The 19,568-nt window shown below is 52.1% G+C and overlaps 1 protein-coding gene across 2 annotated transcripts in view; it reads right to left on the bottom strand.

Annotated features, from left to right (window-relative positions):
* Positions 1-4,412: 4,412 nt before the first annotated feature.
* Positions 4,413-19,568, bottom strand: part of Neurl1 (neuralized E3 ubiquitin protein ligase 1) — an 81,311-nt gene continuing 66,155 nt past the window's right edge. For both annotated transcript variants that reach the window (XM_005352438.2, XM_013348194.2), the window contains exons 4-6: positions 10,668-11,357; positions 7,614-7,760; positions 4,413-6,499 (exon numbers count right to left, since the gene is read on the bottom strand). In XM_005352438.2, the coding sequence (XP_005352495.1) occupies positions 6,261-6,499; positions 7,614-7,760; positions 10,668-11,357 (1,076 nt within the window). In that variant the 3' untranslated portion in view covers positions 4,413-6,260. The remainder of the gene's footprint in view (positions 6,500-7,613; positions 7,761-10,667; positions 11,358-19,568) is intronic.

Below are 19,568 nucleotides of genomic sequence, written 5' to 3'. Positions count from 1 at the left end.
GAATCTCAGCCAAACATTATTTTTATATGACTAGTACTTGCAGAGTAGGCATAGCGCTATTTAAGTTGCAGTGTCTGTTTTTAGAAGGGGGAGTGGGTGAAGTCACCCCTGCTTCTCCTGCGTTTGACTAATATATAATTTCTTTAAGGTTACTCACTTCCCCAGTTCCCTCCAAATACTTTGCATTCTCAATGGAAAATGAAAACAATCTGAGACAGAAAAAAAGTGCAATATTACCAAGAGGGATGTGGGACGGGGGGGGGGGGGGAGACCCTGTTGCATCTGCGGAAAATAGGAGGGTCTACTGGGGAGAGTCGTACTGTGGAGCACATGGGCGGACCGTGAATTTGATTGGCGGGCCAACTGTCTATCTCCTTCCCACGTCCCTGGCATGAAGAGAGGGGTAGCCACCAGAGGACACTAGAAGAAAGGGGGTCTGGGGAAGTGGCGTGGTGCTCTTGACCTCTTGAGCCCAGTCCCCAGAGCAGAATGAGGACAGCCAAGACCCACTCCCGTTTTCATTCTCCGTTTGCGGCCAGCTGCGCAGAGAGACCCGTCCTAGAAGCGATCCCCAGCAGTCCTCTCTCCCCAGCCTCCTGATATCCCAGCTATGATGCTTTGGATGTGTGTTTGAGTCTTTCTAAAACTATGGAACCTCAGTTCAGCTTATGGACAGGAGTCCTGGCTGTAAGCAAACTCATTTGGAGATGGGTGCTTTAAGCCCTTCGTACCCAGTAAGACCCAATTCCTCCAGGCCTGCAGTAGGCCTGGTCCCGGCCACCCATTCATCTCAGTGACTTGGGCAAAAGGCATGAGCCCTGCCTCTGACAACAGAAACCCCCCCATGACAGGTACACACCACCAGCCCCCCCCCTTTCATATGCAGTGAGGAAAGTGGCAGGATAAGATGTTTTGTGGGGGGCGAGGAACAAGTCCCAGGGCTCAGCCCCTTCCCCAGGATAGCAAGCACAGCCTTGCTGGTGTGTCCCTTCTATGTAGTACTGTAGGCCTGCTGCTCCGACCCACCTTTGTGTGAATTTCTCTACAGATAGGGAGAGGGACCAGGCCCCTTCTGGGTCTCTCCCTTGGAATAGATACGGTTGCATAGCTGATCATTAGACTCTGTGCAGCTCTCTGAAAAGACAGCAGTCCACATCACTAACCAATTAAAATTCCCTCACTTTTTTGAGGGCTGAGAAAGCAATGTTTGTGTGCACGTGTGTGTATGTGTGTGTGACAGTGGTGGTAATTTCCACATGCATGGGTATTACTTGAGTGCATTGTGTGTGAAAGAGAGACTGGTGGTAATTTCCCACTTGAACTAAATAGCATGGGGTTAGAGAAAATAAATGCAGGGCAGGTGGTCTCCATTGAACTAGTCCTTGGCATTGGGCAGGTCCCAAGGGACTCACAGCTTCTGGCAGCAAGTATGTGTGTCATTCACACGATTCTGGCTGGAGAGTGCAATGTGTCTTTTAAATTTGTTTTTGTAATTATTTTATTATTTAGTTGGAAACTTCACACTGGCATTAGCAGATCTAACAGAAGCAGCCCAGGTCAGCATCCGGGCACCAAGATGAGCACATGGAATAGATAGTTGAGTGTGGAGTGCTGAGGTGGTTACATTAGCGCACCCACGTACTTGGGATGCGAATCCCCAGGGGAGCCAAGAGCTGCTGGCCTTGGCTTGGTTCTGAAGGAGAGGCGGGCTGGACAGGGTGAGAACTACTCATGGTATGACCGTAAGACCTGTAGGTGTCCACGCAGCAGCGCCTGCCATTCCCACTGCAGGCCCAGGGTGCTTCCTGGGGGTGTGGAGAGCTCCTCGGGACCTTCGGAATTTGTCTAAATCCCATTTGGGACAGTCTCATGCCCCTATGTTTCGCAAACTCTATGATCAGAGCCAGTCATAGGACATGGTTGGTGACCTTTGGCCTTAGCACTGCCTTTAACTACTGCTTTGTTCTGTGCATCTGGGCCCCCAGGCCACAAAGTGGGCACACCGTTGCTTGTAGATTGAACAGGAGGGTTTCTTTTCCAGAACCTTGACCCCTACCTGGCTGTAAGGGATGGGCATGTGACACCCCTTCTTCCCCTAGCCTGTCTAAATCTCAAGTGACCTTGACAGTCAGTACCCCTCCGCCGTCACTGTCTAGGACTTAGTAGCCTTAGAGTAGGGTCCCCAATGCCCAAGGTCCCTACCTCACTCCAGGTCTCATGCTGGACAATGGGCTGTGTCTTTGGAAGCCTGAGAGGATTGTGTTATGGTAAAGGATGGACCTAGCATGTTGGCAAGCTTGTGGGAGGTATGTTGGCAAATGAGTAGCCATGTTTGAGGTGACTGGAGCTTACCGTCCCTGCGCTGGGAGGAGGCTCCAGAAGATGTCTTTTAGGCAGAGAAGGTGTGGGAAGGCTGAACAAGGGTTTGAAATTGTGCTGTCTTTATTTATGGAAGAAGGAAGGAGTCAGTTCTTCGTGTTTGGAAACGAAGAGATCAGGTTTACAGGGATTTTTGTCACTCACCAGCCACAAGTCCAGCCAGAGAAAACTCACTCACCAGGCCACAGCCGGGCTTCCATTTTCATTGATTGTCTTAGGGGAGAGGCACAAGCTTATGTGAGCCATAAGCCAGTGTTTGGGTTTGGAGGTCCTTTTCCAGAAGACAAATCCATCTCCCAGATTTCCAGTAGTTTTTGCCCAATATATTTTGTCCAATTCAGAGTTGGCCAGACTGTCAGACTGTACAGATCAGAGGCCACTGACTATAATAGGCCACACAGTAGGGACCCAACATCCCCATACTAGAGCTTAAGAGCCCAGGCCTATCCAAGAAGCAGGTGACCTCATTTCTTGGTGATACAGGACATTATTCCCAAGGCTCTAATAGAACCTATGGTTCTAACTACTGAGCTGGCCTCCTGTTGCCAATCAGACCAGAGGAGCATCCCTGCATATACTTGTTTTCTGGTGGCTTCTACTGAGGTGCACTGAGTTTACTTCAAAGGGTATACAGTTATCATTCTTAAATTCACAACTTGTCCGCTCCAACAGAGGACATGGGTGTCCCTCCCAGTTACTGAGAGGTCTGGAAGGCAGATGTTAGTGCCCCCTCCTGCAACATAGATATGTGAACTGTACATTGGGAGCAAGCAGATAGATGTCACTGGGACACCTGAATCATGGGGACTTCTCGCAGTGTCCACTCATCCCCAGCCAGCATAGTGGGGTCAGCAGGAGCCCTTCCTCCCCACCTCAGCAGAGAAACTGAGTCAGGGACATTGGATGCAGTCGGTGTCCGTGTGTGTGCTGACATATCTCCAGGACCCTTGGTGGTGCTAATCTATCTTCATGTTTCTCACAATTCTAACAGTGGGTTGTTTTTATAAGCCTCATCGCAAACACGCAGTGTCTGTGGGGGGGGGGGGCACGACCCCCTTGACCTGCCACTTTCCGGGTGTCCTTTATCGCTTCGAAGGGATTCTTTGGTCTGTAGGGATGACCTGTCTTGGGATGCTTCTAGACTTTAAAATTTGGGTTGTTTTGTGTAATATTTTGTTTATGTTTACATGCATCTTGTATTTCCCTAAAAACTAAATAAAGTTTTTGGCCTTTTTAACTGAACAGAATCGTGATTCTCTCTGGCTTCAGAAGGCCCATTCAGTTGACTAGTAAAAGGCCCACGAGCCCAAAAAGCAGCTGACTCCAGAATCTACCGGCTCAAGGGGATGGGGGTGAGGGAGGGGAGATCAGCTCCCACAAACTCCTCCAGCCCCTCCCACCTGCAAGTCCCTTTCTGGGAGTGGCCAAAGGGAGTCCCTGGTCCTTACCTAGTTGTGTTGGTCTCTAGTAATCAGGAAAGAAATGGACCTAAGGTCAGTTCAAAGGCGGGCTATCAGGTGGCGAGAGCATCCTCCAGGGGAAAGGATGTAGGCAGGCGTCCCACAAGTTTCTGGGGCCTGGCCCTGCTAATGTGTTCTAACACTGTCTAGACGGGGTGGGGGTGGGGGGGCATACCTCTTCCCCATCCCAGCCACAGGGTTGACCTGTCGTAACCCTGTTAGACTCTAGGTGGCGATACTCACCTCACAGGATCTCTGGCTTGAGAGGAAACAGCATTGTGTGCCTATGACTTCCTTTGGTGTCCAACCTAACTCTGTTTCTCCTGCTCAAAGTCCCAAGGCCACCAGAAGAGCAGCGGCGTCTCTCAAAAGGCTTGCCTAGTATTATGGACCCCACTGCCTGAACCCCAGGCCATGCTCCAAAGCCTGGCTCTAAGGAGGCGTCTCTGTCATAGGCCCTTTGGACTACAGTTATGGAGGGGTGACTGGGGCTGTCCCTGATACCCCTAACCGCTCAGGTGTGCTCACACACTGGTCCCTTCCCCACCTCCAGACACAGAGCACAGCCCCCAGGCTGGTACAAAATCACCTTTATTCACAGACACAGTGACCCAGTTCACAAAGGAGGCAGTGCTACCTCTGTTCTAGCAGAATGGACGATGGCTTCTTTTCCCACCTCCAGCCAGACAGCCCAGTGCTCGGACTTTCTCCATCTCTCAAATGACCCCGAACTGGATGGGGCAACTTACCAGCTCCAGCCTGCTTTCACAGAAAGGGTCTACCAGGCAGAGTGACTAAAGAGAGGAGACCCAGGGTGGCACAGATTCCCCAGGTCCCTACAAGGGCAGTGCAGGCAAATGTCCACCCTGGCGCCCCACTCTCAATGCTTCCCCAGTACGTTCCCCCCTAGGAGACACCCCAGAAGAACTCCCAGGAACCACATGAAGAGTGTTCCACCCCCAAGCCACTTTACACAGGGGAAGCTGTGGTTTGGATGGTAACCTCTGGCCAAGGCCATAGAACTGGCTAGTGGCCAGCACAGAGCCCCAGACCTTGCTTGTCAAAGGCAGAAGCCAGCTCTGATGGTATAAAACCAGCCATCTGAGGGCCAAGGGCTGGAAGAGCCCAGGCTAAGGCTCCATAGTAACCCTGAGCAGGCAGGGAGAGCAGTAGTGATGGACACTTGCTTAGCAGGACTAAGAGCCCAGCCTTCAAGATCCACCCTTCTAACAAAGATCTCCATTCTGGTCCCTGGCCCATATGTCAATAACCTTCCCCAACCTTCCAGAACTTATGATGTCTTTATAGAGATAAACTCCTGGAGAGCAGATGCCCTTGAACCAACTACGCTAACGTAGCTCCTACCCAGGGAAGAAGGGCACAGGTGGATGCCAGTGTCCGACATCCAAGAGAGGCTTATCCACCTCTTGGGAGGCCTCAGCTTGGAGTTCCACCCAAGAATTAGCAGGACTGCCCAAGAGCCTTGTGTGAGGGCCTGGGGAATTCTGGGTGATTGCTCTCTGCTGCCTCCTTCTCCGGGGAGCCCCCCAATAGTAGCATTTTAAGAGCCCCCAGGTTAGAATTAACCCACAAACAAAACTCACAAACCAAATAAATAAATAAATAAAAATAAGGGAAAGGGCTGTCCATAGCCCAGGAAACCCCCACCCCACTGAAGGCTCCTGTCCCTCCTGGGCATACGATGGCAGAATCAGCCCAGGCCAAGGCGGGCACTGAGATGAAGGAGATCAGGCCTTAGGGGTGGCTGTGGACCTGTTCTTTGAGACCCTGACAACAGTAGGGCCCACCTCAGCCTACACTGAAGGGCACCCTAGGCAACGGCACCAGTGAGATGATTGGTGCAAGTTATGGCAAGGAGAGGTCCTGAACGCGGCAGGTTGGCACAAGGTCAAGGACCTAGGACCTGAAATCTTCTGCAGCCTGTCTGTTTACCCACTCTGGGTAAGGAAAAAGAGACAGGACATGCAGTTTGCATCTGCCCAGGGTGAGAGGAGTCCACTGGCCTCTTCCTGAGCTGCCCAGGGGAAGCTACATGTTCGCTGTCTCCAGGTGCCACATGGGCAGCACAGCTTAGAAATCTGCCTAGATCGTGAGGGATGGGAGCAGGCTGAGACTCGGCTTCAGCCCCTCACCATGCAGAAACCTGGGTAAAGAGGAGATTGTGGGGTAGCCTTCTCTCCTCCCCTCCACTCATATGTACTGCTTGTGCCCCCCCCCCACTCCTTGCCTTAGACCCTCTCAGCCCAAACCTCCAGGGACCTTGGTTTCCCATGTTTAATGGAAAAGGAGGAAGAGTTTTGAAAAAGTAGAAGGGACCCTGTTGGCTTCGCCCTTCGCTGTTGCTGGGCTGACGTCTGCGGAAGTGGGCGTGCGGGTGGGCTCTGCAGTGGGCTATGTGGGCTAGGAGCTGCGGTAGGTCTTGATGATGTCCTTGATGGGGCGGCGGCAGATGGGGCAGCAGGCGTGCAGGGCCTTCTTGAGGCGCAGACCACAGGCATAGCAGAGGCACATGTGGCCACACGTGTAGATGACTGTGTCCACTACGTGTTCATAGCAAATGGTGCACTCGTCACTCCACTGGCCCAAACCTGGGGTCACTGGTGACTCAGGCAGGCTCACAGGTGAGTTGGGAGCCGTCCCTGAGAGCAAAAGCACCAATCAGAATGGGATGTGACCCAAAGGGGATCCTGGGCTCATGTCTTCCTCCACGATGGAGAGCCAGCTGTTCAAACTGGCATCCCACCTCCCTGCCCAAAGGAAGAAGCTGAGTTCCAGTAGTTCGGCCCCGGCCACACAGCCCCAGACCAGGGCCAGAGGAGCAGTGACAGGAAAGGAGGAAAGGAAAAAAAAAAGGACTTCCCAAATCTTCTGAGGCATGAGCCTCCTGCACTAACCCTGGGTACATTTCCAGAGGTCCTCTGGAAGATAGATACACTCTCTGGGCTTCATGGCGCCTACACACACGTATTCACACAAGGCATACACACATGCGCACACACATACACACAAATTTAAAATAATCTTTATAAAAAAGATTATTTTTAAAAAAGCAACAGCTACACATCTAGTGGTTTGAACAGGAATGGCCTCCATAGCCTCATGTATAAATGCTTGGCCCATAGGGAGTGGCACTATTAGGAGGTGTGGCCTTGCTGGAGGAAGTGTGTCACTGTGGAGGGGGGCTTTGAGGTCTTAGAAGCTCAAGTCTGGCCACTGTGACAATTCTTCCTTCTGCTTCTTACAGATCAAGATGTAGGTAGAACTCTCAGCTCCTTTTCCAGCACCATGTCTGCCTGCACACTGCCATGTCCTGCCATAGTGCTAATGGGCTTGGAAACTGTAACAATTAAGGGTTTTTCTTTATAAGAGTGGCTGTGCTCGTGGTGTCTCTTCACTGCCGCAGAAACCCTGAGACATCTGAAGAGCTGTGTCAACAGAGAGGAGGGCTGCCCTTCCAGAGGACCTGAGCTTGATTCCTGCACCACATCAGGTAGCTTGCAACCACCTGCTGCCCATAACTCCAGCTCTGGGGCACCCAGCACATCTCCAACCTCATCAGGCACCTCACGCATTCATGCATGCACACACACACACTCAAAAATAATTAAAATTATTATTATTTTTTAAGAATAAAAGTCCCCTGGTGAGAGCTTCCAGCCCCAGCCCTAACAAAGGCTGCACGGCCGGTCCCTCCCTGAAGACTATACGTATGAGAAGGGAAGCATGACCCAACCCCAGGGCCTTGGTACTCACCGCCAGTCGAGCCACCCTGAGGCCCAGAACTGCAGGTGCTGAGCAGGGGATCAGAGAGGCGGCTGCCCAGGGCACTGGGAGAGGTTGGAGTGGATGCAGGTGAGCAGGGGAGAGATGGGCCGCCCCTTTCAGCCATGATGGTGGAGCCTGAAAAGGGGTGGGGATGGGCCACAGTGCCATTAGCCTAATAGAGAGAACTTCAGTTCCTACCCCCACCGAGGGCCCCCACGCCTGCCTGTAGGACAGCACGGGCAGCAAGGTTTCTTGCTCCCAGCAAGCTCATGGTTCTGCTTTCTCTACACGGGCACTGTGGTCCCTATATTCCGGTAATACAACCTCTCCCTCCCTTCTTCCCTGCCTAGTCCTTCCCAGAGGTACACTGTCCACAGGTGAGACTGGGGACCGAGCCTTTGCCCTCTTGAGACTATCCTCAAACCTCAGTCCTTGGGCAGCCATGGCTCCCCCATGATCCTACCTCGTGATCACTGACTAGCCATACCCAGCCACACAGCCTGAAGAGAATCCAGCTCTGTGCCCTAGCAGAACCATGAGCTTGCTAGGAGCAAGAAGCCTCGCTGCCCGGGCTTTCCCACAGGCCCTAATGCTCTGTTACAACTGTTAGCTGTAACTCCTTTAATGATGTCATCATTTCTAAGATCAATGAATGTTCACACGCTGGGTCTCTTTTCTCCTCCTCCCTCTTCTCCCCTCCACACTAGAGACTGAACCTAGGGCTTCACTCGTGTTAGCGAAGCATCTGTCACTGACCAGTGATCCAGTACCCTTATTTAGCTTTTTAGTTTAAGATAGGATCTTACTAAGTGGCCTAGGCTGGCCTCAAACTTGCTCTGCAGCCCAGGCAAACCTTGAACATCTGGTCCTCCTGCCTCAGCCTCCCAAATAGCTGGGGTTACAGGCCCAGTTCATACAGTTTCTCTTACTACATTGATATTTTAAATAAACTATCATCTCTTTTCAGAAATGCGTACCTATTTGCTTTTCTTACCCTACCGCATGGACTAGCATTTCAAACCTGTCTAGAAAGCAACTCTGATATAGTTGTCTGTAGTGAAAACAGTTTGATTTACCAGTGAACACAAAGGAAGCTGTAGGTGGTGTACATATGGATAAAGGGAACAGCCCTGAGTTATCAGCTTATGGGGGACTTTCACAAAGCCAAGCATTTACTGTACGGGGAAGTCAATCTTCCCATGCTGCTCCTGGCTTTGGTTTCCAGTCAGGATTCCCCAGCACTTTGCTGGCAGACATGCCCAATTCTCCAAACAGTTAGGAGCTATTAACAGACAGTGAGTTCTGGGTGGTATTTCTTAACATCCACCTTGACCCACTTACCACCTGAGACAGAAAAAAAAAATCCCATGTTCTGTTTTCGTTCCCTTTCGCTCCCTCTTATGAACCCTTCGGATGACAGAGCTTACTGGAGAGCTACTCTGCGGTTATGAGGTGGGGCTGATGCAAGAGCATGCCTTGCCTCTGGGTGGCTTCTGTTCCCCGAGACGCAGCTAGCGGAGTCGGTTATCTCTCACCTCAGCTCAGATTTGTGTGGGCGTGCTTCCCAGCCCGATTTCATTTTCACCTCCCTTTCTGTTTGATTTTGTTTCCTCTAATCTGATTTCGTCTCCTTCCTTCCTGGTTTATCTTTCAGCTCTAATCCCTTGGTACTCTGGCCTCACTTCCGCGCGTAGCTTTTCTTCTCGCAGTCTGGTCTGTCTGGAACCGGAAGTCCACACTGATTTTCACAGTCTCAATGGCACCACATACACAGACACAAGCACCGGGCTGCATGGGCCCCTCACAGCAGGTGGAGCTCAGAGAGCAGCTCAGGCTAGCTCATCTGCACACACTACCAACCCTATCATGATGCCTGGGGTGAGTCATGGGGTTAAGAGGGCCAGGTTTCCCTAACCTTGGCTAAAGGCTTAAATAAAAATATAAACCAGCTGGGCGTGGTGGTGTACTCCTTTAACCCCAGCACTCAGGAGGCAGAGTTGGGTCTCTGCGAGTCTGAAGCCAGCCTGGTCTACATAATGAGTTCCAGAACAGGCAGGGCTATTTAGAGACCCTGTCTCAAAAACAACAGCAACAAAATCAGAAGTCCAGAATCTACCCTACAGCTACAGCATTCGGATCTCTGCAGGCAGGATTCAGAGGTCTGCCGTTTACAGTGAGGCTAGTGAGAGATAGCCCCAGGGTAAAGCCACCCTGGTGTGGGTGGTAAAGCCACCCTGGCGTGGGTGGCACCATCCAGGGCTGACTTCCCATGCTGAATAAAGAGAAAAGCAAGATATGGAGCTGAGCGCAGGCACTCAGCTCTCTGACAGCAGGTGGGTGCCATGTGACCCCTCCCATTCCTGCCACCCCCCTCCACTAGGATGGACCGTTCTCTCAAATGGTGAGCCAAATCAGACCCATCTTCCCTCACTCGCCTTGTCAGACATCTGGTCACAGTAAGGGACACTTATCCCATAGAACCAACCAGAGAGTGTGGCTTAACGTAAGCCCACACCCTCCAGTCCTTTCAAAGGGCCCTCTGAGAAGGGTTTGCAGGGCTGCAATCTCATGCCCGAAGGCCACCTGCTCAGGCATTCCCCTACTCTGACGCAGGTATCAACCCATGAAGACAGCAACTTTTCTGTTACCACTTTTCTGTTTTTGAGACAGCTTGCTAAGAAGTTCTGGCTGAACTGAAAGAAATATGCAGACCAGGTTAGCGGTGATCTTGCAAAGATCCTCCTGCCTCTGCCTCCTAAATGCTGGGATTACAAACATGGACCACCACAACCAAGCAACCTGATTTTCAGTAAGGCTCACAAGAACCCTGAGGAAACTGAGTCTCAGTTCACTGCTAGTGTAAACTCCCTTTCCCCGATTTTTAAGCTGAGGCACATGGATCTGGCCAGGCTGTTTGTGTCCGTTCGGATGTGAGTTGATCTCTCCCAGCCATCAGTGAGCCAGAAGTTTCCACCCCACCCAGAACTCACCTAGGGTGACAGGCTAGCTGCTAAGCCCCAGCAGGATCACCCCCAGACTCACCGAGGATGCGGACCTGCGTGATGGCGCCATGCAGGCTGAAGAGCATCCAGAGGGGCTGCGAGGCGTCCACGCACAGTTGCATGCCGGCTGCCGCACCGTTGTGACTCAGGTGCAGCTCACCGTCAGCGTTGACCACCAGGCCCAGGATGTCGCCGCTGTGCAGAGGCCCGGGCACTCGGCACACCGCCCAGAACTCCTTGCGGTCCACTAGGGCCTCGGGGCTGAAGGGCAAGTCGGCAGGCCGCAGCGTGCCAGGGTCGCACGTGGTGACACCGAAGGACAGCGCGCCAGCCCGCGCACCGCCGGAGCGCGTGACCTTGATGAAAATGGTCTCGGCCACGCGCACCGGCCGGCTGGTGAAGACAAGCGCTCGTTCGTCGCGCCCGTGCTCCAGGCGCGCCACCGTCTGCTCGTCCAGGATGCGGACGTGCGAGCCAGCGCGCAGCGCGTGGAAGCGCAGGTCGCCATCGAGCTGCGCCGGCAGCGCGCGGCTATGCTGCGAGTTGAGCGAGTTCTGCGGGATCGGGCAGCCGGAGGGCGGTGCGCCATCGTCGCCGTCGGTTCCCGGCACGTTGAGGTCGCACAGGCTCACGGACAGGCGCGCCTCGTCCGCCTCGCATCGCAGGGACGGCCGCCGGAGTGCAGTGAAGGAGCGCGGCCGCAGGCAGTCGGGCAGCACCAGCTCGCTGTCTGCAGCGGGGAGGGCGAGAGACCGGGCGACAGTCACCGTCCCACAGCGGTCGCGCAGTCTGCCTGAGCCACCGACACTAAAGATGCTCATTCGTTCGGATGCAAAATTGGAAAGCAAAGGGGGCGCGGGAATGTTCTTTTTAAACAAAGCGTGCAGCTGGAAGACACCAACTTCAAGGCCATCTAGTTGCTTCTAAATGCTTTCCAGCCAGCAATGCTTTCTCCTTACTGTCTTCAGTAACCCTGCAGAACTTGCAGTGTGCTGATTCTTAAACTGTATCAGGAGGACCTTTTCTTTTTCTGAGAGTCTCATGTCCCAGCCTAGCCTCGAACTCTGTGTGTGCCACAGTTCCGCTAAGACTTACAGTTTTAGTGGATTGATGCCCTGTACCCTCAGCCCACCCTCAGCCCCTCCATGGGAGAAAAAGATTTCTTAAATTCTAATCCCGAGGACTTCCCTAATTTATGTTTAACATCTAGGATTTGCCAAGAAGTCAGTCTTAGGTGTTATCTCTCAGGCACCATCCACGATTGTTTGTTTAGAGAACAAACTCTCTCCCCCTCCCTCCCTTTCACCCCCTCTTTGTCTGGAAATAGCCAAGTAGACTGCGCTGGCTAGCTAGCGAGTCCCAGGTATCCCCCAGTCCCCAGCAGTGGGATTATAAACATACCGATACATCCTGCCTTTAAAAGACAGCTAACACAGGTCCTCGTGTTTTGTGCCCACTGAGCTATCTTCCCCAGTCCTCAGAGTGGCTTTTACACAAGCAATAACCATTAGTCACAGGTACTGTTGAATCTGTAACACTCTAGGAGGCCAGAAGGGACCGCTCTCTCCCAGTTTCTTTGCATAAACAGCGACATCTAAAACCAATACTTAGGCTTTGAGGTTATCATTGTCATGTAAAGACATTAATATGGAAGGAATTTAAATTCATCCAAGAAATAGACTTTTGAGAGCAGCTTCACCGAGCTTCCAACCTGTCTCACTAATCCAGACAGCTGATACAAGCTTCATTCTGAAGACAATACATACACTCCAGCAAAAAGCAGCACACAAGGCTGCCTGTTAGCCAGCCACCCAGAAGGGGGGGGGGGGTGACCTTTTCCATATTTGGATTGTGGCATGACAGATTCTTTTAGGTGTATTTTAGGTTTTCGCTAATGCAAAAATTGAGTTCTACTCTATAAACACCAATGATGTTTAACCTTGGGTGAGTAATAAGCCGTTTTGAAAATGCGGTAACTTCGGCCCATCTCAGAACAGTGTCACTAAATTCTGTGCACAGCTTCTGGGCATGCAGGACGTGTGTTAAGCCCTTTCATGGGCATGGATGTCAGGCTCAAATCCCTGCTGCGCACTGTACATGTTTCCTTTTTCACACCCACTGGTGTCTCACTGTATCCCGAGCACCTCATTTTCATGCCGACAGCTGCTTCCAGCCTTGTTCGTTTAACGGTATGCTATGTCCCTGCTCTGTGGATCTGTAACCTACAGTGACAGCAACGTGTGCTAACCCCAAATGTTATCCTTCAAACAGCCCGTGGAGGCCACCCCACTGTAAACACTGCTCAGGGGTGCTGGGCGACAGCCACTGAGTAAGTAGACTCAACATTGGCAAGGTCTGTCCACCCCCCAAAGTCAACCCTTTTGGGGGGTAATGGGGGTCGGTTTTTCGAGGCAGGGTTTCTCTGTGCAACAGCCCTGGCTGTCCTGGAACTTTCTCTGTAGACCAGACTGGCCTCAAACTCACAGAAATCCCCTTGCCTCTGCCTCTGGAGTGCCGGGATTATAGGCGTGCTCCACCACCGCCCAGAATCACACTCGTTTCAGACAAAACCCTTCTGCAGAGTTGGCATTCCCAAATCTGACTGGCTCCACTGTAAGCCACACCATGACCTATGCCTCCCTGTGCTGAGGTGACAGAGGTACCCAAGTCCTCTGGCAAAGCCTAGAAAACTAAGCTAGCAAGAAGAGCCATCATTGGCCTTCCACTGAAGGTGGAGGAGTCGCCAAAGCCCCTCTCTCTACCTCTGCCCGAAGCTGCTATCTGGACTCAGGAAGGTTAGCCGCTGCCCTTCCTAAGTCTCGGGCTGCTCCGAAAGCCTCCTGGGGCCTGACTGGTTGGGGTTCCCAGTATTGCCTTGGCAAGGAGGAGGGAACCAACCGGAAAACTTGATTATTCCAGGGAATTGACTCTGACAACGATGGCAATGGCTTGGAGGCTGGGGATGTTCAGAGGCAGAGGTGAGGGGAAGAGGGGGGACAGGAAGGAAGAGGAAGTCTAGGGAGGGAAATAGGTGGGGAAAGCCTGGGCCCTGACTTCTCAGAGATTCCAGTGCTGGGCCTTGGGGACACTAGGAAGTTGAGAGAGGAGACGGAAGTATTAAGAAGAGGAGCCAATGGTTCAGAGAGGCCCACCCATGACCTATCAGAAAGATCGTACACGGGCTACCCCATACTCTCAGACAGGCTGTTCTGAGTCCTGGAGCTGAGCAGGCCATGGTGTATGTAGTTCACAGCAGTGCAGGCCAAAGCTGTGGACACTAATTGAGGAAGCAATTCAATAAACAAGAAAGGGCTTTGTCCTCTGAAGGGTAGGGTTCTCTTAAACTGAATTCTTCATCTCTGTATCTAAAGCACCACACCACTTGATGTCTGAGCCTGTAGGAGAACACATCTCCTCTCCCTCATACTGAAGATTGCAGACACACATTCCCACCACTTAGAGAGGGAATAGACCCAGACAGTACTCCGGGTGTGCCCTGAGAAGCTCAAGGCTCAGAGTGACTATGAACTCCAAATAACACAACTTAAGAATACTTTGAGTATCAGTTAGTTGGTTTTTGTAACCAAAATCTACATAGCGGTAGGCAATATATTGATAGGAACATAGTTGAGTGTAGCAAATTTGAAGTTATCAGTCTGGGTTCAAATCCTGACTTGACCTTGGACAAGTGGTTTAACCTCATGGGACCTTTCTTCTTCAGCTGTGAGAGACATATCTGACTTCTGTAAAGCCTGTATTCTGAGGTTCCCCTTGGAAGGATGCTTCAGGGATGTGATGGGGTGAGGCCCACTGGACACTTGGTAAAGTACCCGGCACATGTGATCACATGTCAGTATGAGCCACTCTTTCCATGTCACCATGGGCTCTAGGGCACTCCAGACCAGGCAGTAAATGTTCTACCTGGTACTTAGCTGGTGGCCTTTGTGTAAGCAACTTCCCCAAAGCATTAGAGAATGGAGCCAGATGCCTGTCTTGACAAGCTCTGGCAGGTCAGGGGTGGGCAGACGCCCCGTTGCCCAGACAATTTCAGATATTAGCATTTTGGGGTGGGGGCATGGCCAGTGGTAAAGCGTATGCCTAGCATGCACAAGCCTCTGGGTTCAAACCCCAGCACCAGACACCTACACAAATAGGCTGTCCATGCTCTCTGTAGACATGAAAGTCACGGTGGGCACCCAGGAAATGCTCTTTGGATGAAATCACTGACTAAAATCCCAGAAGAAGCAGCTCCATGTGGAGATTAAAGGAGAAGGAATGCAAGAGTGGATGGAAAGGGGCAGACAGACAGACGGACAGGCTAGGAAATGCACTTATTGGAAATGTTGCTGAGCTAGGAGCTGAGGCTCAGGAACAGCTGGAACTGGCTAGACCCAGCCCAAGAATGTCTTCTCCCCTTCCTCTCCAGCACTCAGCAGGAGCAGCTGCGGGCAGCCAGCAGGCTCCAAATAGCTGTCCTAGCAGCGGGTCAGCTGCGCGAGGCCCTGAAATAGCTGCAACTTGAGATGTAGAGCATCCAGCACATGGCAGAGGCAAAGGGCCTCTGGGTGAGCTAACATGGAGCTGGGGCACAGTCGTGTCCAGCCTCCAGATCAAGAGAACACCTTGGGACTCTCCCAGGATGAGGCTAACCTGGAGCCACAAGCCGTGGACGGCCCCTCATTAGGAAGCAACAAGTTATGTAATCAGCTGCCTGCCTGGGAGGGGTTAGTGATGGAGGCAGAGGTGGCACAAGATCTTGAAAGGAGCTGCTCAGCCAGGTGGTGGTGGCACCCGCCTTTAATCCCAGCACTCGGGAGGCAGAGGCAGGTGGATCTCTGTGAGTTTGAGGCCAACCTGGTCTACAGAACAAGGTCCAGGACAGGTTTCAAAAGCTACAGAGAGAAACCCTGTCTCAGGGGAGGGGGGCAGGGGGAGGGGGGAAGCTGTTCAGCCACTGCACTTTGTGTCCCTTGGTGCCTGCCAATTCTGGGGCGTAACAGTGGCTCTGGACCAGAGCAGAAGGGCGGAGCTGTCACTACCCTTGTGTACTGAGCCATGGGCAGAGAAGAAGGGGCCTGGACCTAGATCCTGGCAATCAGCAGGCAACAAATTAAGGCTTAGAGGCAGGAAGAATCCAAATCAGACTCAGTCTTAGCATCTCCATTTGGATATGAGCTCAAAGAAAGGGAAGGGGTAGGCAACCCACAGACCCCTGCCATCTTCTCACTCAGCCTTGCCTAAAATGCCCCCGGGGAGAGCTCACCACCTCAAAACCCTCCTAGCCCCTGTGTCTGTAGAACTCCAACTGTTGGAAAATAACTCTTCTTGGGTGGGGCACATAGCTCACTTGGTAGGGTGCCTGCCTAGAATACACAAAGACCTGGGTTTGATATTCAACTCCTGACCAACCAGGCACCTATGGTATACACATCTATAATCCCAGAACTTTGGAGGCAGGGCGGAAGCATCAGAAGTTCAAAGTCACCCATCCTCAACCACATGGTGAATCTGAAGCCAGCCTGGGCTCTGAGAAACCTTGTCTTGAAAACAAAAGCTTTCCTGGTTTGGATTCTTCTGTGGTAGACTGTTCCCTCCGGCCCCCTGAATCTCTTTGGGATAAATGTCACCTTGAGGGCAAAGCTCTCCCTCCCAAGCTGAGAAGGACTTGCCCAGGCAGCAGGACGGGCAGCCGGTGAAAGGTGCATCCAGCGTCGTATTGCTGACGAGTTCGTGGAAATCCACCTGAGCTAGACCATGGGTAACGGTGGCTGGTGGTGAGTGCTAAGGGCCAGCTTAGCCTGGCTAGCGGCATAGGGTGGCACTGGCTTAGGGGCCTCTTTTGAAGCTGGGCCACCACCAGCACAGACTCTTGTTTGTTTAGGTTCTCACATCTGCAGCGCGGGGTGATCTTTTAGCACGGGGTTGCAGCAGCCGGCCCCCTTTTGGAAGGTGCTGCCAGTAAGTTTACTGTCTCCATAAACATCCTCCTGCTGGTCTGCTTCTGACCCAGATGGGAGAAGGAGCCATGCAGGGAGGCAGGACACAGCTCAGATGAGCCAACCCTCTGGGCAGTACCCTGAAAACCACACCAGCCTCCACCCTTTCCCTTTGAACTCAGCTATGGGCAGCCCAGAAGAAACAAACATGTTCCTGAGGCCTCTGAGGGAAATGTAGACTGGCCCAGCATCACTTGAAGTCAGACTCCTTGGTTGAATCATGGAGTCAGAGGTTCCAAGGATCATTTGATGTAGTGGCTCTCAAACTTTTGTTTTGTTTGTTTGGTTTTGGTTGGTTATTAACTTGGGTTGTATGTTTTCAGTTTTTGAGACAGGATTTTGTATCTCGGGCTGGCCTGGAACTCACAGTGATCCTCCTACCTCTGCCTTCCAATGGCTAGAATGACAGGTGTGAGTCACCACACCCTCCCAAGTGTTCATCTTTAAAGTAGGGGTACCTCTGTTTCAGCACCAACAGACATTGCAGCTGAAGTCTGGCAGGGGCACCACGCCCATCTCCCTATGTCTCTGCACTTTGCTGTCTTAGAGATGTCCTACGGAGCCCAAGGATTCCAAAGAACCCCACTGGAGAACCACAGGTATCATCCCAGATCTTAGACTTCATGGTTGTCCTTCATGACAGAAGACATGCACGGAGTTTTCTATTTAGTGATGGTGACCAGGCAAATATGGCAAATTGGGTATTCTTTTTTAACGTAAAGACAAGACCAGTTCTCACACTGTAGACACTTTCCTGTATCTGGGAGCCTCTGCAGATACTGGTGAGCTATATGGGGCATGGATCCTTATGCCCAAGCAATCCAGAGGCCAAGGCAAGAGACACTGGGAACTGCCCACAACTTGCAAGCCGCTGGGTCAGGTCTTAATTTGGTGGCTCTCTCCTGCTTCTGAAATGAGGGCCTGGTCCCCAGTTCTGTAGGACCCTGCCCTCAGATCCCACTATGACCCTCTCACCCCTGCAGGTCTTACCAAGGCCCCTAGAACCACATCTGCAGCCAATGAGACACTAGGTGGCAATGTGGCGTTGCCTTTTCTGTAGGTGACAGTCAGTCGGGTTTGGTAATCCATGGACATGATCTCATGCTGCCCAAGCTAGTCTGCTCTAGGACAGGAGAACCAGATGAAGCTCTCGAGAATCTGGGGATATTGGGCAGTCAGACCTGCCCTCTCTACTGAATCAGATACCCTGAGACCCCATTACCTCTTTCTTGGTCCAACATTGCAGTAACTCTTGGTAACCTCTACCCAACATGAGTAGTTGATCCTTCCTACCTTGAGCTCTCATATGCCCTGTTCTAGACAAGACAGATCCTGGGTGATTACCTAGAGGTAGGCATTCAGACTTAAGTGGGACTTATGCTAGAGAAGCTGGAAGGCAAGGCAGCCTAGGCTCCAGGTTCAAACAAGCCACTACCCGCTGCACGACAAGCTGCAAGTCATTAGACCTCTCTGCAAAATACATGTGACCCTTTCCTGTGCACAGAAGGTGCACAGCACCTTAGAAAACAGGACAATGAACCACGCCACCCACTGAAACCTGCATGGGCCCCAGGCGCTCAGGGGAGGGTGTGTCATCCAGTGGAAGGGAAGGAAGAAGCTAAGATGGAGCAGTGGAGGGTTTCAGGCCTGGGCCTTGTCACAGTTGGCAAGACCTGAAGTGAGAAGAAAAAGGGAATGCCTGGAAGAGTCTCTGCAGAAGGAACAGTAAGATTTGGGGAGAGAGGGGGCATTGGATGTAGCCCAGGTTGGCTTTATGTAGCCCAGGCTGGAATCAGACTCAGTATGTATCTGAGCATGACTTCATCCTCCTGCCTCTGCTTCCCATGTCTGTGCACCACCATATCTGGTCAAATTATTCTTTTTAGGGAAAACTGTCAAAGAGGGAGAAACCCTCATCTGCATAGCATCCCCACTGTCTACCCTGTCCTGGGACGGGTACAGGCTTCTTAAACTACAGTTGCCTCTGGATCCCAGCCGCTAAGGCTGAGCATAAACATTGGTTAAGCCAGGGAAGCAGCAAGGTCACCCAAGTGACAGCGGAGCTCTCAGAGCTCTCAACCATGTATGACACACTCTCAGCACACCTGGGACGGTTACAGCCCCGGGGCCTTGTCTCAAGGGACTGAGGAGGCTCTCGGTGCAGGGCTGCAAAGCTGGGCCACTGGATGAGCAGCCCCTAGAATCTGGATCTGGCCCAAAGCCACCTGTGTCTTCATGAGTAACACCCCCAGCAGGTAGATGAGGCTTTCTACCCAGACCTAGAAGTATGCTTTGGGAAAAGGGGTAAGAGATTAAGAACCGTTGCAAGCCGCCACTTCCAGCCCTCAGAGACTGCCACTACCACTGCAATGTGGCACCAGGTTTGGTCACACCGACCTCATGTCCAGATTGACTGGGGGTTCCAAATTCCAGACCAAAGCCACCGGAGCATTTAACTCGAAGCACTCACTCTCTCTTTGTCCCTCTCTCTCTGTCTCTGTCTCTCTGTCTCTGTCTCTCTCTGTGTGCCTGTGTGTGTCTGTGTGTGTGTGCGTGTGTACATGTGTGTGCCCAGTTGTGCACAACCCTCATGGCCACGAGCTCCCTGCTGCCTTTCTTCTTCACGCTCCCTTCCCTCTTGGCTCACTCCCCACTCTGTGCCAGTGCGCACCCATTTATGGCTAAATTGTTCTTCAGCCACTCCATTCTCTTCACCAACTTGGATTTCGCTTCCCACAGACGTCCTCCAGGATTGTTCTCAGCGGCACCCTGCAGTTAACACTTCGGACCACACTTAATTGCAGAATCAGATTTGGGCCACGTCATATCTGTGTTATGGCCTGACCCCCTTCATAGCTGTGATATGGCATGTCCCCCTTCATAGCTGTGATATGGCATGTCCCCCTTCATAGCTGTGATATGACATGTCCCCCTTCATAGCTGTG

The sequence above is a fragment of the Microtus ochrogaster genome, chromosome 8, assembly GCF_000317375.1.
Source record: "Microtus ochrogaster isolate Prairie Vole_2 chromosome 8, MicOch1.0, whole genome shotgun sequence".
Classification (NCBI taxonomy): domain Eukaryota; kingdom Metazoa; phylum Chordata; class Mammalia; order Rodentia; family Cricetidae; genus Microtus; species Microtus ochrogaster.
The sequence above is the reverse complement of the archived record's forward strand: the minus strand, read 5'-3'. Positions and strand labels throughout refer to the sequence as shown.